This window comes from Lissotriton vulgaris, chromosome 3_2 (assembly GCF_964263255.1).
Source record: "Lissotriton vulgaris chromosome 3_2, aLisVul1.2, whole genome shotgun sequence".
Classification (NCBI taxonomy): domain Eukaryota; kingdom Metazoa; phylum Chordata; class Amphibia; order Caudata; family Salamandridae; genus Lissotriton; species Lissotriton vulgaris.
Genome location: NC_141690.1, coordinates 188330722 through 188356916, shown reverse-complemented (window position 1 = coordinate 188356916; position 26195 = coordinate 188330722). Strand labels below are relative to the sequence as shown.

The 26195-nt window shown below is 46.9% G+C and overlaps 1 protein-coding gene across 1 annotated transcript in view; it reads left to right on the top strand.

Moving 5' to 3' along the window:
* Positions 1-24040: 24040 nt before the first annotated feature.
* CFAP99 (cilia and flagella associated protein 99) overlaps positions 24041-26195 on the top strand; it is a 413087-nt gene continuing 410932 nt past the window's right edge. The window contains exon 1 of the mRNA XM_086964541.1: positions 24041-24173. Coding sequence (XP_086820667.1) covers positions 24063-24173 — 111 coding nt within the window. The 5' untranslated portion in view covers positions 24041-24062. The remainder of the gene's footprint in view (positions 24174-26195) is intronic.

Genomic DNA, 26195 nt, shown 5'->3' with positions numbered 1-26195 from the left:
AAATAATATTAACTGTTAAATGAAGTGTATATAAAAAAAGAAGCAAAATGTCCAATTGAACTTTATAAAACGTTCAGTAAATGTGAAGAAATCTGAAATTATAAGTTAAAAATTAAATGAATATCCTCAGATTGATTCGTGGGAGCAGTGCAAGTGCATCAAAAATAATATAGTATGGACGTTTAGTGGCCACAACTGAATTTAGAAAAACTCCAACCGTCCTAAAAATTAAAATTTTGATTGCTTGTTATTTGCTCTTAATGAAATAAAATATCTAATAATTTGTACATTTGTTTGATGAATGTTTGTTTCTGTATGTTTTGTGTATTTTTTGTGGTTTTCAGATCTTTGAAAATGCTTAAGTGGGGATCCTCAGTTTCCATTAATGATTAAGTGGGGGTCCCGTGATTCCCAAAATTATTCAGTGGGAGTCTCCGGATTCCAATAATGGTTCAGTGGGGGTCCAAATAAGTCAAAAGGTTAAGAACCACTGATCTACAGTATTTTGTGCACCCTTGCTTATCATATAAGCAACAGAGATGTGGTTAACTTATTTTGAGATTGTGCCTAGATCATGCTTCGATACCAATTGCTTTTTATTAAACAAAGAAATTATAGTAATTTACACTGTGAACATTTTGTTTTAAATAAAGGATAGTTTTACTGAAAGCTGAGTTTTGTACCAGTGCTCACATAATAAGATGGTCTATATAAAACATTCTAAAAATATTGACTAACTGCAGATGTTAATTCAAAAATTAAATTATAGGAATCCTTTTTATGTAGTCTAGTTTTAGGTCTCGCCTTTTCCATTCCGAAGGAATGGGAAATGGCGAGAATTCAAGTGCTCAAAATACTCGTGAAACCACAGGTTTTTTCGTGCGGTTTTCTTCGAGTTCACGTGGCCACAGGCACACGCTTTTGGGCCATAAACTTTCACGGCCATCTGTTCCCCAGCTCGCCAATGTCCCTCCCACCCTTCCTTTGATCTTGCCGCGAGTTCTTACAGGCTAATGGCCCAACCCCTCCCCCTCCCCCAGCACAGAGCGCGCATCGCTTGTTTACTCTCCCCATTTGTCTTACTGGCTCGCATTCTTTCTCCCTTTCGCTCTCTTCGTCTCTGCCTCCTATTTCTCCTCTTTTCTTTCATCATCGTCGTTATTTACGCCTCCATATCCCCCTTTCTCTTCATGTTTTTATTTCCTTTTTGCGCGTGGGCACGCACACACAATTTCCGGTCGCGATCACTTTCATGCGCACCATTTTGTTGTTACATTAGATCATTGCATGACATGCAACAATATGTTCTTTCTCTGAGGCTGGCTACAGATGGCTTGCTCGGAGCTCGTGTCAACACAACAACGACAATATAGCAAGCACTGTACGAAGTGGCTTGGGGTCACAGCTCTGCAGCCACGAGTTTGTCTTTTTGATGTTTCACTTTAAAATAATTAAACAAAATATAATCGACGCGCCTGCCCCATTTGAAAACAAAACAGTCCTCGTATTAAAAAAATTAACAAATGAAGAGAAATGCCAGGCATCTGTTCAGAAAATGTCATAAATTCCGCCAAGCCTTGGTCTTCCACAGCGTGGTTGGTTGCACAATCTTGTATTAGAAATGTGGCCTTCGTCTTTTAGGTTAGGTAATGTCCCAGCTGATAAATACAAGACCATAAACACGGAGGCAAGGTCTGCAAACATGCAAACATGCAATCAGCGACGACGTCTAGCAGGCAGCCATTTAGCGGCTATCCGGGGGCTATCTGGTGTCTGCTGGGGAAACTTCAAGACAACACGATTGTGTGCTGGGCTCAGGGGGAGTTAATTGTCTTCTAAACGCCCTGCCTCCATTCAAGGTTTTGTTTACCGAACATGAAAAAAACACCGAGGACTCTCAGCTCGGCTGCCTCGGGCATGAAACTTCAATTTTCTTTTTGTTTCCGGAAAAAAAAAGATATTGAATTTCAGGTCGCGGGATTAGGAAGAAGACTTCTAGAGGGCTGCTTTCTCGAAATAAAAGGAAGCCAAAGCAGCTGGCAGGGATTAGGGTGAGCTGGTGTCTGCCCTTTCAAACGGATTCAATTTTATTCTTACAAGATATTTTATCTGCGCCGTTCTGGGGAGGCCGTCCAGCCTTCGAAGTGTTCATTTGACCGATTATCAAGTAGTAATGGCGGGCGGGTCCCGACGTTCGAGGGACGTCTGAGGCTGGCTACAGATGGCTTATGCGGGTGCCGCTCGGAGCTCGCGTCAACACAACAACGACAATATAGCAAGCACTGTACGAAGTGGCTTGGGTCACAGCTCTGCAGCCACGAGTTTGTCTTTTTGATGTTTCACTTTGAAATAATTAAACAAAATATAATCGACGCGCCTGCCCCATTTGTATTTACAATTAAAGCATTTTTCACGTCAAGTGATTGTTGCTTTATTTACATAGATAAGAAAAGGTTGACAGAATGTTAAATGACAATATTTCTGTATTTATAATTGTTTCCAAAAATGCGATTTTTGAGGAAATTGTGATGCAAGAATAATTCAATGGTAAAAAAAACCAATAAAAAAAATCATTTTTACTTTATTTTTATTAGGGGTTCCGTGCGTGGAACTGTGTTTTCCCTTTGACAGTGTAAAGTGTGATTTAGTACAATGTGTCTGGTAGCATGGCGTCACGTCAGCCTTTTAAAATTACAAATATAAATGAGCTAAACAAAACGTTGCGCACTTTTTATTGGCTCTTTTTCAGTGCATGTGACATCTGAACAATTTAAATGTAGTAAGTAGCGAGAACACAAGCACACTTTACAAGCAGGCAGCAGTTCAGAAGGGCGTTGTCAACTGAACCTTACCTGTGAGTGGCAGCAGGCGTTTCTGCTAATCACAAAACATAAATATAAAATGTCATTTACAAAACCAATAGCTCCAACTTTCCTACTGCGAGACCTATTGGCAACGCCAGTGCTTGTTTTATATGCCAATGGTGAAATCAACATTACAGAAGCACATGCCTTAGGTCTATTTAGGAGTAATGCTTGCATTTTAGGTTGTTAATGTGATTTGATGTATGTGTTTTAACATTAGTATGCACGTACACTTACTTGTATTGGTCTGTACCAATTGTTGACCCAGTCTATTTAGTGAATGGTTTGGAATTATTATTTGTATGCCATATAGTTTCATCAGTAAAATTGTATATCAGTACGAATTTTGTGGCCATCTCAATAGAACATTTTCTGTCTGTAAATGACAGGTTACTACCACACCATGCTTTGCGACAGTGTGCTCCAAAAATTCACAACTGGCTTCATTCCACACTCTTATCCCTCTCCTGCCAAATCGGCGTGGCTAATTTGCTATACTTCTTTGTGTGACACTGTCTTTATTAAACAAGCATGGCATAGCCAATAGGGCTCACCTTTGGGGCCTTATAAGTGTTTAGGCAGAGCTATTGACTTTGCCAATGTGTTTAAGCTGTGCTGTAGAGAAGTGTTTCTGCTGTGCAGCATGCTGAAAAGTTGTAATAAAAAAGTGCCAGAAGCATTTTTGTTACCTTATATATGACCAAGAAGGCATTATATCCAACAGAACGACCATATTAAAAAATGTATGTACAATAAAACATTTCCTAATTTTTCTTTTGTTCTTTCAATGCTGGCAACTTGTTTTTGCCTATTCCAATGGTTGTTTGTTAAAGTTTTTTTTGAGGGGGCATAAAGAATTGGAGGTTGAAGGTTGTGAACTAGTACCTGTATTATAACACTAGCAGCAGCCAGACGCTAGGGAAGAATCAACAGATGTCAGATTCTGAGAGCAGGCTGTGGTGGTCTTGAGTGGTTTTGAGGTGGTAGTGGTGGTGATGACTGGTGCTGAGACGATGCTGAGGTGATGCGGAATGGTACTTAGGTCTTGCTGAGTGATGATGATGTGGTGGTGCACTATTGCAAAGGCGATGCTGGTGATACTGATGTGGTGTTGAGTAATAATAATGTTGTTTGTGGTGGTGCTGAGTGATGCTGTGGTGGTGATGAGTGATGCTGTGGTGGTGCTGAGTGATATTGTTGTGGCCCTGAGTGATGCTGTGGTGGTGCTGAGTGATGCTGTGGTGGTGCTGAGTGCTGCTGTGTTGGTGTTGAGTGCTGCTGTGTGGGCCGTGAGTGATGCTTTGGTGGTGCTGAGTAATGCGGCAGTGTTGCTGAGTGATGCTGTGGTGGCGCAGAGTGTTGCTGTGGTGACTCTGAGAGATGCTGTGGTGGCTCTGAGTGATGCTTTGGTGGCGTTGAGTGAATCTGTGCTGGCCCTGAATGATGCTGTGCTGGCTCTGAGTGATGATGTGCTTGCCCTGAGGGATGCTGTGGTGGTGCTGAGTGATGCTGTGGTGGTGCTCAGTGATGTTGTGGTGGCCTTGAGCAATGCTGTGGTGGTGCTGAGTGATGCTGTGGTGGTGATGACTGATGCTGTGGGGGCACTGAGTGATATTGTTGTGGCCCTGAGTGATGCTGTGGTGGTGCTGAGTGATGCTGTGGTGGTGCTGAGTGATGCTGTGTTGGTGTTGAGTGCTGCTGTGTGGGCCCTGTGTGATGCTGTGGTGTCGCTGAGTAATGCTGTAGTGGTGCTGAGTGTTGCTGTGGTGGCGCTGAGTGGTGCTGTGGTGGTTCAGAGTTATGTTAAATTTATTTCTATAGTTCTCGACTCACCCTGGGGCATCTCGGGGCTGCCTAGAAATAGTAACCTGAGGATTGGAAGGACCAAAGCAAATCAAAGGCAATAATTAGAACAAAAAGGCTTGTATTTGTTTCCTAAAGATAAAATAACAGGACATTTTGGCAGGGTTATAGGGAGTGTATGCCAGTCTCTTGGGGCAAGATATGAGAATGCTCTGCCCCCTGTGCGAGTCAGGCGAATTCAGGGAACCTGAAGAAGGCCTAATGTGCTAGATCTGAGGTTTCTGCAGGGTGAGTATTTTAAGGAGTTTATTTTGCAAATAGAGGGGACCGAGCATTATAAGTTAAACAGCAGATTTTAAAAAATATCTTTTTTTACTGGTAACCAGTGCAGTTCCCTGAGCAAAGGAGTCGAGGGGGAGCCTGCAGGACGATTTGAATCATTCTAGCTGCAGTGTTCTGTATTACTTGTAATTTAGCAAGCAAGGACTCTCCCACTTAGCAGAGCATTTCCATAGTGCAAACCACTGATTACCATTACCTGAACTAAAGTTCTGCAATGGATGGTAGACAAGTAGGGAAGGATTCTTCTAAACAAACGTAGACTGTAGTAGCAGGAGCTGGTAGTGGCAGTAATATGGTCTTTCATGGTTAGCGCCTGGTCCAGCTTTAGACTTAGATGTTTAACAGATTGTTTGGGAACAGGGGCTTTTCCCAATTGAGAGGGCCACCAGTCGTCCAACCAGATATCTAAGGCTTTTCCCATTAGCATGACCTCGGTTTGACCCAGGTTCAGTTGAAGACAGTTTTCTGTCATCAAGCTAGAGATTGTGAGCATGCCAAAGGCGAAATGAGCTTTCTCTGTATCTGGATTTGAGCCGATAGTAAACATAAGCTGCATATCATCAGCATATGAGATGATCTCAAGTCCTAGCTGTTCAACTATTTTTGCTAGAGGAGCTATGTATATATTAAATAAAGTCGGGCTCAGGCAAGAGCCCTGAGGAACACCCCTACCAAGACACATTTTTGCTGATGTATATGGTCCTAACATGATGCTAACATTATGGTTTTTGTTCTTTCTGACATGAAATGTTGCAGCCATTTCAAGGCTGTCCCTTGGATACTGCAGGAGAGTAGTCTTTTCGCAAACTTTGAGTGCGAGATGGTATCAAATGCTGCAGAGAGATCTAGGAGTATAAGTACTTCTGATCCTCCCGCGTCTATTGTCTGCCTAAGGGAGTCAGTCACCGCCAAAATGGCGGTCTCAGTGCTGAAACCCGGCCGGAAGCCAGACTGTGATGGATCCAAAATTTGATTGGATTCCAGATATGAACTTAGCTGTCTGTTTATAATGCTTTCCAGCTGTTAGCCCGGAAGCGGTAGTAAAGAAATAGGGCGGTAGTTGTTGAGGATTAGCTGTTGTTTTTTTTAAATATTGGGTGAACAAACACATCCTTCCATGTCCTAGGAATGGTGCCAGATTGTATTGAGTAGTTGAAGATGTCTCGGATAGCAGGGGTACAACTCATGGCTAGGAGGGCCATTTTCTTTGGCGGGCAGAGATCCAGCGGTAAACCAGATTTAGCAGTAGAGAGACCCCCTCAGTCGAAGTCGGTTCAAAACTATCAAGAGTGCTACTTGCTATCTTTCCTAAATCCTCCAATTTAGTAGGAGGCTCAGAAACAAGGGGGCCTATAGATGAAACATTTGCATAGATTTTGGATATATTTTCTTTGAAGTAAATTGCAAGGGAATGACAAAACTCTTGAGATTCCATTGGAGACTGTCTACAGACTTTTGGGGATACAAAGTCCCTTACTATAGTAAAATGGGCTTTAGGGGGATTGCTGGTGTGTTCTATTTGGTTAATGATGAACAAACGTCTGGCTGCTTTTAAAGTCAAGTGTTATCTAGACAAAGACTGTCTGTAAAGTAGTCTATTATGAGAATCCTTACTAGCTCACCAGATTCTTTCCAGTCGCCTACATTTAGATTTTTCCATCTTTAGCTCCACCGTAAACCAGGGGGTTGAAGGCCACCATTGCGAAGTACCATACTTTTTTTGTTGGATTACAGCATTTAAAGCTGTTCCTAAGGCAGCTTTGAAGTCCTCCAACATTTTGGATACTTCCGTATCGTCCTTTACTAGTTCCATGGAGAAAGCTTTGTTAAAGGCTTCTAAGGAGAGATTACCCCATGGCCGGCACAACTCTTGTTTTTGTGCTGCATATATATCTGAGCTCCTCTGACATGGCTGGAGAATGGAAAACTTGATCAAGGAATGATATGTCAATATAAGGGGATCAGGAGGGCTACAACTCAGCTGGTCTTTGTTGGAAAAAATTAAGTCTAATGATTGACCAGCCCAGTGAGTTGGGCCTTCAACTCTTTGAGTGAGTACCATTAAATTTAGGGAGGAGTGAAGTTTATTTACCTCAGGGTTAGTAAGATTTTTGCCATGAAAGTTAAAGTCCCCCAACAGAAGAAATGTATTTGATGCAAGCACATGTAAGGCTATTTGTTCCACCAGAAGGTCCGTAAAATTAGCGCTGGGTCCTGGAGGACGATAAATTAGTGCTCCAAACCAGCTATCAGTAGGAGATAGAGTGATCTTAAAAATCCCCAATTCTAAGCAATCATTACTTAAGATGGGGACCCAGTTCACAGAGGGGTGATTTTTTAATCAGAGTACTTGTAGAGCGCGCTACATACCCGTGAGGGTCTCAAGGTGCTGAGGGGAGGGGGTGCTGCTCGACTGCTCGAAGAGCCAGGTCTTGAGGAGTTTTCTGAAGGAGAGTAGGTCTTGGGTCTGCCGTATGTGGGTAGGGAGGGTGTTCCAGGTCTTGGCGAGGTAAGAGAAGGATCTGCCGCTGGAGGTGGTTCGTTGGATGTCCGGGACAGCGGCGAGTGCGAGGCTGGCGGATCGGAGCTGGCGGGTGGGGGTGTGGAAGCTGAGTCTGCTGTTAAGGTAGGCTGGTCTGGCGTTGTGGAGGGCTTTGTGTGCGTGGGTGAGGAGCTTGAAGGTGATCCTCTTGTCGACGGGGAGCCAGTGAAGGTCTCTCAGGTGGGGGGTGATGTGGCTGCAGCGGGGGACGTTAACGATTAGATAGATTTTGAAAAGCTTTGGCAGTGCCCCTCCTGTTTTTCCTTCCCTATCCAGATGAAGGAATTGAAAGTTCTCTGGAATAGCCAAGTTTATCAAAGGATGATTTGAGGGATTTAACCACGTTTCTGTGAAGAAACATAATGTCGGGGAGTGGGAAGTATTCATATCCCAAATTTCAAAAAGATGTTTAGCTAGTGATCTTACATTGCATAATATGCTGTTTAAACCGATGATATCCGGATCCAAGCCCTTGGATCCAGTGTGTCAGCTGCTATCAAATCACTTTCAAATTGGCAGGGTTTACAGGCTACCGGGCCCTCTAACATGTTTGGAAACTTCTGAGTACAAAATATATGGGTACGGGGCTTGGCTAGTTCAAGAGTTCTGATTGTGAGTAGAGATTCAGCAGAGTATGATATGGAGGCAAGTGGCAGGTATTTAACTCAAAATGAGCAGAATCTCTAGCCTCTGGTGTCGGCTGGGCGTTGATGGGCTCAGATGGGCTTGCCTTTAGCGCGCCCTGGCGCACCAGCTGCGAGCGTCTGCTGCTCGCTTCTGCTGCGTGGGTCTGCTGCGCGTACGCGTTAGCGTCGTTATTTTATGTGGTCAGGATGTAGCAAACACTAGCGTGCTACCCTGCAGTACTCCCCAAGATGTCTGCCCGCTCCAGTGGTAGACTCGAGAGCGCAATGTCTCTTCACCCCCAGCGCCTAGTCGGCTGAGAACGGTGAGAGAAAATGAATTCTGCCAAAGTTAAAAGTTAATTTCAGTGAATTTAAAAGCAAATCAAGCGGCGCAATAATGTATTAAAGTATTCTGCTCCCGGCTTTCCACCTCAGGAGTAACTATAATCTAGTACAGCGCATGCGCGTTAGCGCCGTATTTTTATGTGATCAGGATGTAGCGAACACTAGCGCGCTACCCTACAGTACCCCCCCAAGATGTCTGCCCACTCCAGCGGTAGACTCGAGAGCGCGATGTCTCTTCACCCCCAGCGCATAGTCGGCTGAGAACGGAGAGAAGAAAATGAATTCTACCTCAGTTAAAAGTTAATTTCAGTGAATTTAAAAGCAAATCAAGCAGCACAATAATATCTTAAAGTATTCTGCTCCCGGCTTTCCACCTCAGGAGTAACTAGAATCTAGTACAGCGCATGCGCGTTAGGGCCGTCTTTTTATGTGGTCAGGATGTAGCGAACACTAGCGCGCTACCCAACAGTACCCCCCAGGATGTCTGCCCGCTCCAGTGGTAGACTCGAGAGCGCGATGTCTCTTCACCCCCAGCACCTAGACGGCTGAGAACGGTGAGAGAAAATGAATTCTGCCAAAGTTAATTTCAGTGAATTTAAAAGCAAATGAAGCGGCGCAATAATATATTAAAGTATTCTGCTCCTGGCTTTCCGCCTCAGGAGTAACTAGAATCTAGTGATACTGTGTTGATGCTGAGGGATGCTGTGGTGATACTGAGTTATGCTGTGGTGGCGCTGCGTGATGCTGTGGTGGCGCTGAGTGATGCTGTGGTGTCACTGAGTGATGCTTCTGTTGCGCTGAGTGATGCTGTGTTGGTGCTGAATGATGCTGTGGTGGTGCACAGTGATACTGTGGTGGTGCTGAGTGATGCTGCTGTGACACAGTATCTTTGCTAGTTACATTAGGTAGAAGAGGGGTAGAAGAGGGGTAGTAAGGGTAGAAGAGGGATAGAGAGAGGTATAAGAGGGGTAGAGGGGTAAAAGGGGGTAGAAGAGAGAGGGGTAGACAATGGTAGAAGGGTAGTAGAGGGGTAGAAGAGGGGTAGAGGGGTAGAAGAGTAGAGAGATAGTAGAGTGGTAGAAGACGGGTAGAAGAGGGGTAGAGGGGTAGAGGAGGGGGTAGAGGGGTAGAGGAGAGGTAGAAGGGGGTAGAAGAGGGATAGAGGGGTATAAGAAGGGCAGAGGGGTAGAGGGGTAGTAGAGTGGTAGAAGGGTAGAAAAGGGGTAGAAGGGATAGAGGAGGGGTAGAAGAGGGGTAGAGGGGTAGAAGGGTAGAAGAGGGGTAGAGGAGTAGAAGAGTACAGGGGTAGAGAGTTAGAAGAGGGTTAGAGGGGTAGAAGAGGGGTAGAGGAGTAGAAGGGTATAAGAGCGGTAGAAGGGTAGAAGAGGAATAGAGTGGTAGAGGTCTAGAAGAGGCGTAGAATATGGGTAGAGGGGTAGATGGGTAGAAGAGAGGTAGAAGAGGAGTAGAGGGGTAGATGGGTAGTAGAGGTGTAGAGGGGTATTAGAGTGGTAGAATAGAGGTAGAGGGGTAGACGGGTAGAATACGGATAGAGGGGTAGAAGGGGGTAGAGGGGTAAAGGGTAGAAGAAGGGTAGAAGGGGGTAGAGGGGTAGAGGGGTAGAGGGGTGAAGAGGGGTAGAAGAGGGGTAGTGGAGAGGCAGAGGGGTAGAAGACGGTTAGAGGGGTAGAAGAGGGGTATAAGGGTTGTAGAGTAGTAGAGGGGTAGTAGAGGGGTAGATCGGTAGAAGAGGGGCAGAGGGGTAGAAGAGAGGTAGCAGGGCAGAAGAGGGGTAGTGAGTTAATAGAGGGGTAGAAGAGGGGTAGAGGGGTAGAAGAGGGGTAGAAGGGTTGTAGCGTAGAAGAGGGGTAGAGGGGTAATAGAGGGGTAGAGGGGTAGAAGAGGGGCAGAGGGGTAGAAGAAGGTGGCAGGGTAGAAGAGGGATAGAGTGGTAGAAGAGGGGTAGAGGGGAAGAAGGGTTGTAGAGTAGAAGAGGGGTAATAGAGGGGTAGAGGGGTAGAAGAGGGGCAGAGGGGTAGAAGAGGGGTAGTGGGGTGGAAACGGGATAGAGGGGTAGAAGAGAGACAGAGGGGTACAAGAGGGACAGAGGGGTGAAGGGTAGAAGGTTAGAAGAGAGTTAGGGGGTAGAAGAGGGGTAGAGGGCTAGTAGAGAGGTAGAGGGGTGGTAGAGCGGTAGTAAAGGGGTAGAGGGCTAGTAGAGGGGTTGAGGGGTAGTAGAGGGGTAGAAGAGGGGTAGAGGGTAGGAGAGGGCTACAGGAGGGGTAGAGGGGTAGAAGAGTAGAAGAGGGGTAGAGGGGTAAAAGAGGGGTGGAGGGGTAGTAGAGTGGCAATAGAGAGGTAGTGGGGTGGTAGAGGGGTAGTAGGGTAGAGGGGTAGTAGATGGGTTGAAGAGGGTAGAGGTGTAGAGGGTTAGAAGAGTAGAAGAGGGGTAGAAGACGCGTAGTAGAGGGGTAGAAGAGGGGTAGAGGGGGTAGTAGAGGGTTAGAGGGGTAGGAGAGGGGTAGAGGGGTAGTAGAGCGGTTGTAGAGGGGTAGAGGGGTAGTAGAGGGGTTGACGGGTAGTAGAGGGGTAGTAGACGGGTAGAAGAGGGGTAGTAGGTCAGAGGGGTAGTAGAGGGGTAGTAGAAGGGTAGAGGGGTAGAAGAGGGGTAGAGGGGTAAAAGAGGGGTGGAGGGGTAGAAGAGTTGTAGAAGTGTAGAAGAGTAGAAGAGGGGTAGGAGAGAGGTAGAGGGGATGTAGAGGGGTAATAGAGGGGTAGTAGAGAGGTAGAGGGGAAGAAGGGTAGAGGAGTAGTAGAGGGGTAGAAGAGGGGTAGAAGGGTAGAAGAGGGATAGAAGGGGGTAGAGGAGGGGTAGAAGGGTATAGGAGTAGTAGAAGGGTAGAGGGGTAGTAGAGGGGTAAAGAGGGGTGGAGGGGTAGAAGAGGGGTAGAGGGGTAGAAGAGTAGAAGAGGGGTAGTAGAGAGATAGAGGGGAAGAGGGGTAGTAGAGGGGTAGAAGGGTAGAAGAGGGATAGAAGTGGGTCGAGGAGGGGTAGAAGAGGGGTAGAAGAGTAGAAGAGTACAGGGGTAGAGAGGTAGAGGAGGGGTAGAGGGGTAGAAGAGGGGTAGAGGAGTAGAAGGGTAGAGAGGGGTAGAAGGGTAGAAGAGGGATAGAGTGGTAGAGGTCTAGAAGAGTCGTAGAAGAGGGGTAAAGGGTAATAGATGGGTAGAAGAGAGGTAAAAGAGGGGTAGAGGGGTAGATGTGTAGTAGAGGTGTAGAGGGGTAGAAGAGAGGTAGAGGGGTAAAATAGAGGTAGAGGGGTAAAAGTGTAGAATATGGATAGAGGGGTGGAGGGGTAGAAGGGGGTAGAGGGGTAGAAGGGTAGAAGAGGGGTGAAGAGGGGTAGTAGAGAGGTAGAGGGGTAGAAGAGGGGTAGAAGAGTTGTAGAAGGGTGTAGATTAGAAGAGGGGTAGTAGAGGGGTAGAAGAGGGGCAGAGGGCTAGAAGAGGGGTAGGAGAGGGGTGGAGGAGTAGAAGAGAGGTAGAGGGGAAGGGAGGTAGAATAGGGATAGATGGGTAGAGGGGTAGAAGGGTAGAAGAGGGCTAGGGGGGTAGAAGAGGGGTAATGGGGTAGAAGAGGGGTAGAGGGGTAGTAGAGAGGTAGAGGCGTGATAGAGCGGTAGTAGAGGGGTAGAGGGCTAGTAGAGGGGTAGAGGGGTAGAGGGCTAGTAGAGGGGTATTAGGGTAGTAGATGGGTTTAAGAGGGGTAGAGGTGTAGAGGGGTAGAGGAGTAGAAGAGGGGTAGAGGGGTAGTAGAGGGGTAGAGGGGTAGACGAGGGGTAGCGGGGTAGAAGAGGGGTGGAAGAGGGGTAGAGGGGGTAGTAGAGGGTTAGAGGAGTAGGACAGGGGTAGAGGGGTAGTGGAACGGTGGTAGAGGGGTAGAGGGTTAGTAGAGGGGTTGAGGGGTAGTAGAGGGGTAGTAGAGGGGTAGTAGGTTAGAGGGGTAGTAGTGGGGTAGAAGAGGGGTAGAGGTGTAGATGGGCAGAGGGGTAGAAGAGGGGTTGAGGGCTAGTAGTGGGGTAGAGGGGTAGACAAGGGTTAGTAGAGGGGTAGAGTGTTAGTAGAGAGGTAGAAGAGGGGTAGAGGGGTAGAATAGGGGTAGAAGAGAGGTAGAGGGGTAGAGGGATAGTAGAGGGGTAGAAGAAAGGTAGAGGGGTAGAAGAGGGGTAGTAGAGGGGTAGGAGAGTACAGGGGTAGAGAGGTAGAAGATGGGTAGAGGGGTAGAAGAGGGATAGAGTGGTAGAGGTCTAGAAGAGGCGTAGAAGAGGGGTAGAGGGGTAGAAGGGTAGTAGATGGGTAGAAGAGAGGTAGAAGAGGGGTAGAGGGGTAGAAGAGTAGTGGGGTAGATGGGTAGTAGAGGTGTAGAGGGGTAGAAGAGAGGTAGAATAGGGGTAGAGGGGTAGAAGAGTAGAGGGGTAGATGGGTAGTAGAGGTGTAGAGGGGTACAAGAGAGGTAGAGGGGTAGAAGGGTAGAATAGAGATAGAGGGGTGAAGGGTTAGAAGGGGGTAGAGGCGTAGAAGGGTAGAAGAGGGGTAGAGGGCTAGAAGAGGGTTGGAGGGGTAGAGGGTTAGTAAAGAGGTAGAGGGGTAGTATAGGGGTAGTAGAGGGGTAGAAGAGGGTAATAGAGGGGTAGAATAAGGGTAGCGGGGTAGAAGAGGGGAGAGGGGTAGAAGGAGTGAAGGAGGAAGAGTAGAGGCAGTGGGGTAGAAGAGAGGTAGAGGGGTAGAAAAGAGGTAGAAGAACAGTAGAGGGGTAGAAGAGGGGTAGAGGTGTAGTGGAGGGTATATGGGTAGAAGAGGTGTATTAGAGGGGTAGAGGGTTAGCAGAGAGGTAGAGGGGTAGTATGGGGTAGTAGAGGGGTAGAAGAGTGGTAGTAGAGGGGTAGAATAGGGGTAGCGGGGTAGAAGAGGGGAGAGAGGTAGTAGAGGGGTAGAAGAGGGGTGGAAAAGGGGTAGAGGGGGGTAGTAGAGGGTTAGAGGGGTAGGAGAGGGGTAGAGGGGTAGTAGAACGGTAGTAGTGGGGTAGTAGAGGGGTTGAGGGGTAGTATAGGGGTAGTAGTCGGGTAGAAGAGGGGGGATGTATGACGTTACAACGCATACTTTAACAACGCATACCATTACAACGCAATTTTTACAACGCAGGATCCTTTACAACGAATGCCTTTACATCGCATGACATTACATAGCAGATGCTATTACAACGCATGCCATTACAACGTAAGTATAGGTAAGTATATAATTTTTTTAAAAAATGTAATTAATAAATATTTAAATAATTGTATTTATTAAATTAATTTTTTTAAATGAATTTGTAAATATATATATATATATATTTTAAAAATACCCCTGTGCCCCATAACCCAAACCTAGCCCTGAACCCTAAAAATACCCCTGTACCCCAAAACCCAAACCTAGCCCTGAACCCTAAAAATACCCCTGTACCCCATAACCCAAACCTAGCCCTGAACCCTAAAAATACCCCTGTACCCCAAAACCCAAACCTAGCCCTGAACCCTAAAAATACCCCTGTACCCCATAACCCAAACCTAGCCCTGAACCCTAAAAATACCCCTGTACCCCATAACCCAAACTTAGCCCTGAACCCTAAAAATACCCCTGTACCCCATAACCCAAACCTAGCCCTGAACCCTAAAAATCCCCTGTACCCCATAACCCAAACCTAGCCCTGAACCCTAAATATACCCCTGTAATCCTGTACCCCATAACCCAAACCTAGCCCTGAACGCTAAAAATACCCCTGTACCCCAAAACCCATACCCATCCCTAAACCCTAAAACTACCCCTGTACCACATAACCCAAAACTATATCTGAACCCTTAAAATACCCAATCACCCCAAAACATATACCTCAGTACCCCCAAAACATATACTCCTATACTCATACTTACTTTTTAAAATTACTTAAATTAATGTATTTAATTTATTTTTAATATTTATTAACTTAATTAAATAAATTTAATTTTTTAAAAATTAAATAAATGTTTAAAAAAAAGATAAACTTACCTATACTTACATTGTAATGGCATGCGTTGTAATAGCATCTGCGATGTAATGTCATGCGTTGTAAAGGCATTCGTTGTAAAGGATCCTGCGTTGTAGTGGTGGTGTTGTAAAAGTAGTCCGTTGTAATAGTTGCGTTATAATGGTTGTTTCCCGAAGAGCGGTAGTAGAGGGGTAGTACGTTAGAGGGGTAGTAGTGGGGTAGAAGAGGGGTAGAGGTGTAGCTGGGTAGAGGGGTAGAAGAGGGGTTGAGGGCTAGTTGTGGGGTTGGGGGGTAGTAGAGGGGTAGTAGTCGGGTAGAAGAGCGGTAGTAGAGGGGTAGTAGGTTAGAGGGGTAGTAAAGGGGTAGAGTAGTAGTAGAGGGGTAGAGGGGTAGAATAGGGCTATAGGGGTAGAGGAGAGGTAGAGTAGAGGTAGAGGGGTAGAGTAGAGGTAGTGGGGTAGAAGAAAGGTAGAGGGGTAGAAGAGAGGGGTAGAGGGATAGTAGAGGGGTATAAGAAAGGTAGAGGGGTAGAAGAGGGGTAGTAGAGGGGTAGTAGAGGGGTAGAGGGGTAGAAGAGGGTTAGAGGGGTAGAAGAGTACAGGGGTAGAAAGGTAGAAGATGGGTAGAGGGATAGAAGAGGGGTAGAAGGGTAGAATAGGGATAGAGTGGTAGAGGTCTAGAAGAGGCGTACAAGAGGGGTAGAGGGGTAGAAGGGTAGTAGATGGGTGGAAGAGAGGTCGAAGAGTGGTAGAGGGGTAGAAGAGTAGAGAGGTAGACAGGTAGTAGAGGTGTAGAGGGGTAGATGGGTAGTAGAGGTGTAGAGGGGTAGTAGAGGGGTAGAATAGAGGTAGAGGGGTAGACGGGTAGAATACGGATAGAGGGGTAGAAGGGGGTAGAGGGGTAAAGGGTAGAAGAAGGGTAGAAGGGGTAGAGGGGTAGAAGGGTCGTAGAGGGGTAGAGGGGTGAAGAGGGGTAGAAGAGGGGTAGTGGAGAGGCAGAGGGGTAGAAGACGGTTAGAGGGGTAGAAGAGGGGTATAAGGGTTGTAGAGTAGTAGAGGGGTAGTAGAGGGGTAGATCGGTAGAAGAGGGGCAGAGGGGTAGAAGAGAGGTAGCAGGGCAGAAGAGGGGTAGTGAGTTAATAGAGGGGTAGAAGAGGGGTAGAGGGGTAGAAGAGGGGTAGAAGGGTTGTAGCGTAGAAGAGGGGTAGAGGGGTAATAGAGGGGTAGAGGGGTAGAAGAGGGGCAGAGGGGTAGAAGAAGGTGGCAGGGTAGAAGAGGGATAGAGTGGTAGAAGAGGGGTAGAGGGGAAGAAGGGTTGTAGAGTAGAAGAGGGGTAATAGAGGGGTAGAGGGGTAGAAGAGGGGCAGAGGGGTAGAAGAGGGGTAGTGGGGTGGAAACGGGATAGAGGGGTAGAAGAGAGACAGAGGGGTACAAGAGGGACAGAGGGGTGAAGGGTAGAAGGTTAGAAGAGAGTTAGGGGGTAGAAGAGGGGTAGAGGGGTAGTAGAGAGGTAGAGGGGTGGTAGAGCGGTAGTAAAGGGGTAGAGGGCTAGTAGAGGGGTTGAGGGGTAGTAGAGGGGTAGAAGAGGGGTAGAGGGTAGGAGAGGGCTACAGGAGGGGTAGAGGGGTAGAAGAGTAGAAGAGGGGTAGAGGGGTAAAAGAGGGGTGGAGGGGTAGAAGAGTGGCAATAGAGAGAGGTAGTGGGGTGGTAGAGGGGTAGTAGGGTAGAGGGGTAGTAGATGGGTTGAAGAGGGTAGAGGTGTAGAGGGTTAGAAGAGTAGAAGAGGGGTAGAAGACGCGTAGTAGAGGGGTAGAAGAGGGGTAGAGGGGGTAGTAGAGGGTTAGAGGGGTAGGAGAGGGGTAGAGGGGTAGTAGAGCGGTTGTAGAGGGGTAGAGGGGTAGTAGAGGGGTTGACGGGTAGTAGAGGGGTAGTAGATGGGTAGAAGAGGGGTAGTAGGTCAGAGGGGTAGTAGAGGGGTAGTAGAAGGGTAGAGGGGTAGAAGAGGGGTAGAGGGGTAAAAGAGGGGTGGAGGGGTAGAAGAGGGGTAGAAGTGTAGAAGAGGGGTAGTAGAGAGGTAGAGGGGATGTAGAGGGGTAATAGAGGGGTAGTAGAGAGGTAGAGGGGAAGAAGGGTAGAGGAGTAGTAGAGGGGTAGAAGAGGGGTCGAAGGGTAGAAGAGGGATAGAAGGGGGTAGAGGAGGGGTAGAAGGGTATAGGAGTAGTAGAAGGGTAGAGGGGTAGTAGAGGGGTAAAGAGGGGTGGAGGGGTAGAAGAGGGGTAGAGGGGTAGAAGAGTAGAAGAGGGGTAGTAGAGAGATAGAGGGGAAGAGGGGTAGTAGAGGGGTAGAAGGGTAGAAGAGGGATAGAAGTGGGTCGAGGAGGGGTAGAAGAGGGGTAGAAGAGTAGAAGAGTACAGGGGTAGAGAGGTAGAGGAGGGGTAGAGGGGTAGAAGAGGGGTAGAGGAGTAGAAGGGTAGAGAGGGGTAGAAGGGTAGAAGAGGGATAGAGTGGTAGAGGTCTAGAAGAGTCGTAGAAGAGGGGTAAAGGGTAATAGATGGATAGAAGAGAGGTAGAAGAGGGGTAGAGGGGTAGATGGGTAGTAGAGGTGTAGAGGGGTAGAAGAGAGGTAGAGGGGTAGAATAGAGGTAGAGGGGTAAAAGTGTAGAATATGGATAGAGGGGTGGAGGGGTAGAAGGGGGTAGAGGGGTAGAAGGGTAGAAAAGGGGTGAAGAGGGGTGGAAGAGGGGTAGTAGAGAGGTAGAGGGGTAGTAGAGGGGTAGAAGAGTTGTAGAAGGGTGTAGATTAGAAGAGGGGTAGTAGAGGGGTAGAAGAGGGGCAGAGGGCTAGAAGAGGGGTAGGAGAGGGGTGGAGGAGTAGAAGAGAGGTAGAGGGGAAGGGAGGTAGAATAGGGATAGATGGGTAGAGGGGTAGAAGGGTAGAAGAGGGCTAGGGGGTAGAAGAGGGGTAATGGGGTAGAAGAGGGGTAGAGGGGTAGTAGAGAGGTAGAGGCGTGATAGAGCGGTAGTAGAGGGGTAGAGGGCTAGTAGAGGGGTAGAGGGGTAGAGGGCTAGTAGAGGGGTATTAGGGTAGTAGATGGGTTTAAGAGGGGTAGAGGTGTAGAGGGGTAGAGGAGTAGAAGAGGGGTAGAGGGGTAGTAGAGGGGTAGAGGGGTAGACGAGGGGTAGAGGGGTAGAAGAGGGGTGGAAGAGGGGTAGAGGGGGTAGTAGAGGGTTAGAGGAGTAGGACAGGGGTAGAGGGGTAGTGGAATGGTGGTAGAGGGGTAGAGGGTTAGTAGAGGGGTTGAGGGGTAGTAGAGGGGTAGTAGGTTAGAGGGGTAGTAGTGGGGTAGAAGAGGGGTAGAGGTGTAGATGGGCAGAGGGGTAGAAGAGGGGTTGAGGGCTAGTAGTGGGGTAGAGGGGTAGACAAGGGTTAGTAGAGGGGTAGAGTGTTAGTAGAGAGGTAGAAGAGGGGTAGAGGGGTAGAATAGGGGTAGAAGAGAGGTAGAGGGGTAGAGGGATAGTAGAGGGGTAGAAGAAAGGTAGAGGGGTAGAAGAGGGGTAGTAGAGGGGTAGAAGAGTACAGGGGTAGAGAGGTAGAAGATGGGTAGAGGGGTAGAAGAGGGATAGAGTGGTAGAGATCTAGAAGAGGCGTAGAAGAGGGGTAGAGGGGTAGAAGGGTAGTAGATGGGTAGAAGAGAGGTAGAAGAGGGGTAGAGGGGTAGAAGAGTAGTGGGGTAGATGGGTAGTAGAGGTGTAGAGGGGTAGAAGAGAGGTAGAAGAGGGGTAGAGGTAGAAGAGGGGTAGAGGGGTAGAAGAGTAGAGGGGTAGATGGGTAGTAGAGGTGTAGAGGGGTACAAGAGAGGTAGAGGGGTAGAAGGGTAGAATAGAGATAGAGGGGTGAAGGGTTAGAAGGGGGTAGAGGCGTAGAAGGGTAGAAGAGGGGTAGAGGGCTAGAAGAGGGTTGGAGGGGTAGAGGGTTAGTAAAGAGGTAGAGGGGTAGTATAGGGGTAGTAGAGGGGTAGAAGAGGGTAATAGAGGGGTAGAATAAGGGTAGCGGGGTAGAAGAGGGGAGAGGGGTAGAAGGAGTGAAGGAGGAAGAGTAGAGGCAGTGGGGTAGAAGAGAGGTAGAGGGGTAGAAAAGAGGTAGAAGAACAGTAGAGGGGTAGAAGAGGGGTAGAGGTGTAGTGGAGGGTATATGGGTAGAAGAGGTGTATTAGAGGGGTAGAGGGTTAGCAGAGAGGTAGAGGGGTAGTATGGGGTAGTAGAGGGGTAGACGAGTGGTAGTAGAGGGGTAGAATAGGGGTAGCGGGGTAGAAGAGGGGAGAGAGGTAGTAGAGGGGTAGAAGAGGGGTGGAAGAGGGTTAGAGGGGGGTAGTAGAGGGTTAGAGGGGTAGAGGGGTAGTAGAACGGTAGTAGTGGGGTAGTAGAGGGGTTGAGGGGTAGTATAGGGGTAGTAGTCGGGTAGAAGAGCGGGGATGTATGACGTTACAACGCATACTTTAACAACGCATACCATTACAACGCAATTTTTACAACGCAGGATCCTTTACAACGAATGCCTTTACATCGCATGACATTACATAGCAGATGCTATTACAACGCATGCCATTACAACGTAAGTATAGGTAAGTATATAATTTATTTTAAAAATGTAATTAATAAATATTTAAATAATTGTACTTATTAAATTAATTTTTTAAAATGAATTTGTAAATATATATATATATATATTTTAAAAATACCCCTGTACCCCATAACCCAAACCTAGCCCTGAACCCTAAAAATACCCCTGTACCCCAAAACCCAAACCTAGCCCTGAACCCTAAAAATACCCCTGTACCCCATAACCCAAACCTAGCCCTGAACCCTAAAAATACCCCTGTACCCCAAAACCCAAACCTAGCCCTGAACCCTAAAAATACCCCTGTACCCCATAACCCAAACCTAGCCCTGAACCCTAAAAATACCCCTGTACCCCATAACCCAAACTTAGCCCTGAACCCTAAAAATACCCCTGTAACCCATAACCCAAACCTAGCCCTGAACCCTAAAAATACCCCTGTACCCCATAACCCAAACCTAGCCCTGAACCCTAAAAATACCCCTGTACCCCTGTACCCCATAACCCAAACCTAGCCCTGAACGCTAAAAATACCCCTGTACCCCAAAACCCATACCCATCCCTAAACCCTAAAACTACCCCTGTACCACATAACCCAAAACTATATCTGAACCCTTAAAATACCCAATCACCCCAAAACATATACCTCAGTACCCCAAAACATATACTCCTATACTCATACTTACTTTTTAAAATTACTTAAATTAATGTATTTAATTTATTTTTAATATTTATTAACTTAATTAAATAAATTTAATTTTTTTTAAATTAAATAAATGTTTAAAAAAAAGATAAACTTACCTATACTTACATTGTAATGGCATGCGTTGTAATAGCATCTGCGATGTAATGTCATGCGTTGTAAAGGCATTCGTTGTAAAGGATCCTGCGTTGTAGTGGTTGTGTTGTAAAAGTAGTCCGTTGTAATAGTTGCGTTATAATGGTTGTTTCCCGAAGAGCGGTAGTAGAGGGGTAGTACGTTAGAGGGGTAGTAGTGGGGTAGAAGAGGGGTAGAGGTGTAGCTGGGTAGAGGGGTAGAAGAGGGGTTGAGGGCTAGTTGTGGGGTTGAGGGGTAGTAGAGGGGTAGTAGTCGGGTAGAAGAGCGGTAGTAGAGGGGTAGTAGGTTAGAGGGGTAGTAGAGGGGTAGAGTAGTAGTAGAGGGGTCGAAGAGGGGTAGAGGGGTAGAATAGGGCTATAGGGGTAGAGGAGAGGTAGAGTAGAGGTAGAGGGGTAGAGTAGAGGTAGTGGGGTAGAAGAAAGGTAGAGGGGTAGAAGAGAGGGGTAGAGGGATAGTAGAGGGGTATAAGAAAGGTAGAGGGGTAGAAGAGGGGTAGTAGAGGGGTAGTAGAGGGGTAGAGGGGTAGAAGAGGGTTAGAGGGGTAGAAGAGTACAGGGGTAGAAAGGTAGAAGATGGGTAGAGGGATAGAAGAGGGGTAGAAGGGTAGAATAGGGATAGAGTGGTAGAGGTCTAGAAGAGGCGTACAAGAGGGGTAGAGGGGTAGAAGGGTAGTAGATGGGTGGAAGAGAGGTCGAAGAGTGGTAGAGGGGTAGAAGAGTAGAGAGGTAGACAGGTAGTAGAGGTGTAGAGGGGTAGAGGGGTAGAAGAGAGGTAGAGGGGTAGAATAGGGATAGGGGTGGAGGGTTAGAAGGGGTAGAGGAGTAAAAGGGTAGAAGAGGGGTAGGGGGAAGAAGACGGGTAGAGGGGTAGAAGAGGGGTAGAGGGGTAGAAGAGGGTTAGAGGGGTAGAGGGTTAGTAGAGAGGTAGAGGGGTAGTATAGGGGTAGTAGAGGGATAGAAGAGGGGTTGTAGAGGGGTAGAATAGGGGTAGTGAGGTAGAAGAGGGGAGAGGGGTAGAAGAGGGGTAGAAGGGGTAAAGGGGGTAGAAGAGAGGTAGAGGGGTAGAAGAGAGGTAGAAGAGAGGTAGAGGGGTAGAAGAAGGGTAGAGGGGTAGTAGCGGGAATACAGGTAGAAGAGGTGTATTAGAGTTGGAGCGGGGTAGAAGAGGGGTAGAGGTGTAGAAGAGGGTTAGAAGAGGGGTAAAGGGCTCGAAGGTTAGAAGAGGGATAGAATAGGGGTAGAAGGGTAGAAGAGGGGTAGTAGAAGGGTATTGGGGTAGGAGAAGGGTAGAGGGGTAGTAGATGGGTAGAGGGGTAGTGGAGGGGTAGAGGGTGGTGGGGTAGAAGAGGGGTAGAGGGGTAGAAGAATAGAAGAGGGGTAGTAGAGAGATAAAGGAAATGTAGAGGGGTAATAGAGGGGTAGTAGAGAGGTAGAGGGGTAGTAGAGTAAAGGGGTAGTAGAGCGGTAAAAGAGGGGTAGAGGGGTAGTAGAGGGGTAGAAGAGGGCTAGAGAGCAAGCAGTTGAATACCTTATTAACCGGCGCGTTTAAGGTAGCCGCTAGTGCCGGTATCAGTTTAGCAGGGCACGCATCTGTAGGTGATCCAGTCTTGAGACCCAAGAGATAGGTAAGTGAGTCTTCAAGTTTGATGGCGGGGATTTGAGACAGTGGCGGGCTTTGTGAGAGCGCCCCCGTGGAGGCGCATCCAACCTGAGAGTAAGGGGGGGTGTGACTTCTTCCTCCTTCGTGGAAAGTGACTGTTGGGTCGTTTTAATTTTATCATGAAAGGAGCAGGCCACCTGTTTCGCCCAGTTGGCTGATGGCAGTACTTCTTTGTTGTCAGCTTTCTGTGTCATGAAAGATTTAACGATTTTAAAGATGTCCTTGCCTCTATTGTTAGTATTTGCAATTCTACTTTGAAAATAACTCATTTGGCCGTCCTTGTCAGTTTGTAGCGTGCTTTCAGAGCTGCTTTATAAATAGTTCTATCCTCTGTAAAATACTGCCTACGTCATTTCCTTTCTAATCCTTTGCATTTGCCAATCCTCATCCTCCAAGTCTCCTATGTCTGCCTGTCAGTGTTCCGAAGACGCAGGAGAGGGTCAGGTAAGTTATTGATTATTTTTTTGATACATCATGGAGATTGCCCTTTGGGCCACAAGGTCTGTAAGAAGTTTATGTTCTAGTGGGGTTGCTTCTGGTGGAATAGCTGCTGTAAGAGCATGTCGTATTTGTAAGTACCTAAATGATTCTGAAACCACCATATCACACAGACCCCCCTCCTTGATGGACTGAAACCTGCAAACCTCCTCCCCCCAGCGTCTTGAGACTCTTACGGGTGAGTAGTCGCGCTAAACAAACACCTTTGATTGATAGATTATCATATTCCCACTGTAAGTCAGCAAATGGGATGACCTCCCCCTTCGACCACAGATCTGCAACTCTCAAGATACCTATGAGGTCCCATTTATCGAAACCCGGGCAGCCACGTAGCCTACCTTGTTTTTCCACCTCCCATATGGCGTTGCCTGGGTCACTCTATTATGCCACCACAGCTTCTGGTGACAAAGTGCGACTGCGTGTATTGTTGGGCCCGTAAGATGTTGGTACCTAGGGTTCTGTATAGCGCTCGCCTGTAGCTTCCGGGACTTATGAGTAACCTGTCCATCTGGTATGCTGGTTCATCGTGTGATTGGTGTACCCACTGGTTGATGACCGCCAGTTGGGCTGCCCAGTAATGTGTCTGAATGTTTGGTAGTGCACTCCCACCGTTGTACCATTCCCTCGTTAGCTTCTGTGTCGCTATTCGCTTCAATATTTCTTATTATGTTTTTTTCATTCTAAAAATCAGCATTTCTACACATACCTTGTATTTGTACCTCTGTCAATATATCAGTGTATCTCTAGGATCCCTTTTTGTCATACATATTGAACAAAAGTACGTTTTCTATGCAGTAAAATCCCATTTTATTAATTTCCACATTTGCTATTTTAGCTTTCCTAAGCCCATACACTGCACCTTTTCATTTGTTTTGTTTGAATCTGTTAGTTACCGAAAATAATTGCTTTGAAATCTTGACTTCTCATTTTTTGTTTGTTTTGGTTTGTCCCGTTAAAGTGGATTGCTAAGTACACAGTGCTGTGATCATAGAAATGTCAAGATATATGTCGTACAATGGGGAACATAACACTGAGAAATCAGGCAATATTTACATCACTAGCGTATCATAATCTATGTATATCCAACATATTCTCAACGGCTCGTCAATAAGTCCGCGCAATGGGGAACAAAGAAGCATAAATTGTGCAAAGTACACTACACCTTTTCATTGTGCTAATATATCTGACATCATTAGATGAGGGGTGCATTAGCTGGTTTCTCTTGCTTCTTAACTTTATACCCCATGCAGTATCCCCTGAACCTTCCAGTCTTTCCAGATATATTTCCCTGTCCTTCTCCAGTCACGGTGTCTGTAACATTTATATATTGACCATCTTCTCTTAGCATAAATGTCTCTTTTTAGTGCATTGCGGTTTTCTGATTTTGTTTTACTAACTTGTTTTGCAAAAACACTCAATAATTGTCCCTGCGTTTTGTAGCAAATATGAAAGCCTCTCTGAGGTAATCCTAAAATTTTAATTTACATTAAAAATCTGTAACAATGTATATTTATATTTACCAGATCAATGCATCTCTGGTATGCAGAGATGTAAAAGTAGCTAAAGAATTCATGCTAACATGCAATGCTGAACTATGTCAAATTGTTCTAAAGACAAACAACCATGACTGTAGTTTAGCGTGGGTCACAAACGACAGTCTGATCCTCATTCTTGTTTATATTACAATGTATAGATACAAATTGTTCTTAATGTTTCACATTATGGATTCTCAAAAAACAAAATATGCCTTGAACAGAAGGAAACAGCTAAATCTCAATGGTGTCCATTGTTTACTGTTGTGGCAATATTCAAATGTTTTTGTTTATTATCTTCTACAATCCTAGGTGTTGTTAAACGCTTGTGAAGATGACCAACTATGGAAAAAATATTGAAACAGTGGTGAAAATGCTTGCTACGTTCAACCCAGAAAGTCAAAGTTTAGACTATTTTTTGGAAGACAAAGCAAAGGAATTGAAGGTGAGCTATACCTCATCTCTCTACCATCTTTTAATTTATTTTGTTGAATGTTTTGTGTTTTAGATTTTAAAAGGATATGATATAAAAGAATAGGAATATACACAATACAACTGTGTACATTTATCATGGTTAATTATGCCATGGACTGGGTCGGATTGCTGGTTGACCCCAACTGCTGTTTTTGCTGTAGCTGCTCGCGGAACCCGCTTCGCGGGTCCCGCGTCGCCGTGGGACTTGGGCAGAAGCACTTTGAAACACCTGCGACTGTGGACTGGGACAGGAGGGCTGCGAGCGAAGGGGTGTGGACTCACTCTCCCAGGAGTCCAAGGGAAACCCCGCGCCCGTTACACCTGGGCTGCTCTCCCTCATTGCCCCGCCCCCCGGATTGAGATAAAGTGCCCCGCTTGCTTTTAGAACGCGGGACACACACGTACTTTGCCTGCCTGTGACTGGGTCGGATTGCTGGTTGACCCCAACTGCTGTTTTTGCTGTAGCTGCTCGCGGAACCCGCTTCGCGGGTCCCGCGTCGCCGTGGGACTTGGGCAGAAGCACTTTGAAACACCTGCGACTGTGGACTGGGACAGGAGGGCTGCGAGCGAAGGGGTGTGGACTCACTCTCCCAGGAGTCCAAGGGAAACCCCGCACCCGTTACACCTGGGCTGCTCTCCCTCATCGCCCCGCCCCCCGGATTGAGATAAAGTGCCCCGCTTGCTTTTAGAACGCGGGACACACACGTACTTTGCCTGCCTGTGACTGGGTCGGATTGCTGGTTGACCCCAACTGCTGTTTTTGCTGTAGCTGCTCGCGGAACCCGCTTCGCGGGTCCCGCGTCGCCGTGGGACTTGGGCAGAAGCACTTTGAAACACCGGCGACTGTGGACTGGGACAGGAGGGCTGCGAGCGAAGGGGTGTGGACTCACTCTACCAGGAGTCCAAGGGAAACCCCGCGCCCGTTACACCTGGGCTGCTCTCCCTCATCGCCCCGCCCACTCATCTAATTGGAGTAAACACCCTACAAGAATTGTTGCGTCCTGCTGCGCGGGAGCGCGCGGGAGTGCCCGGGGCTAAGCCCGGGCAAAGGGCGGGCCCTCTGTGGCCCGAGGAGGCCCGAGGAGACTGGACTGGGCCAGAATCCCTGGTCGAACATTGTACTGCCCAGGACTATTGTGTAAGTGCCTGGGGGTTATATTATATCTTCAGACATTATGTCCATTGAAATCCTAACTCCGGAGCTGGTTGGCCCCGAGAAACCTGTGAGCTTGATTAATGGGAAATTAGATATTTTATTTTAAGAAATCTCTCATGGATACTCCAACTACCCCTACCCTTGCAGAACGTTACATCGGCTGAGCGTCGGCGCTCGGTTGAAAGTCTAAAAAATAGATCATTACCCGATTCACCAGTGTTAATTAGTTCTATGGGGGAAGGTACCTTTATTGAGAATGTCTGTACCCTCTCTCAGGATAGTGTTCCTCTGATATTTAGAGAGGGAACACCCACGAGTGAAATTGAACCTCTAGACACAACCAATATATTGACATCTAATGTTACTTATCCCAGCACAACTAAATCTATAGTTATAACTAAGGCACAAATAACCCCCATTCCTAGGCAAACTAAAGCAGTAAGAAATAGGGCAAAGAAAGTCACGCCAGTTAAAATGTATGGCCCTCCTCCTACAAAAAAAAGGCGGAAAAAATCTGACTTACCTAAGAGGAAAATTAATCATGCTGATTTTGGTACTAAAAATGATGCCAGTAATAGGGGAGAACGGGTAAAAATAACAGATAAAGGAAGGATAGTTATATCACCTACACATCCATGCCCAATCCCCAAAATAGATCCGGTCATCTCTACCTCTGATTGCCCTCCTGCTGACGTGACGTCACAGGAACCACCAAACGGTGCCTTGATCGATAGCATAGAGTCTATAATAAGGGCCTATACTCTGGCTATCGTAGAAAGACTTAATAAATTGGATGATAGGCTTGGGAAGATAGAGCATGAATTGGGTATCAAGATA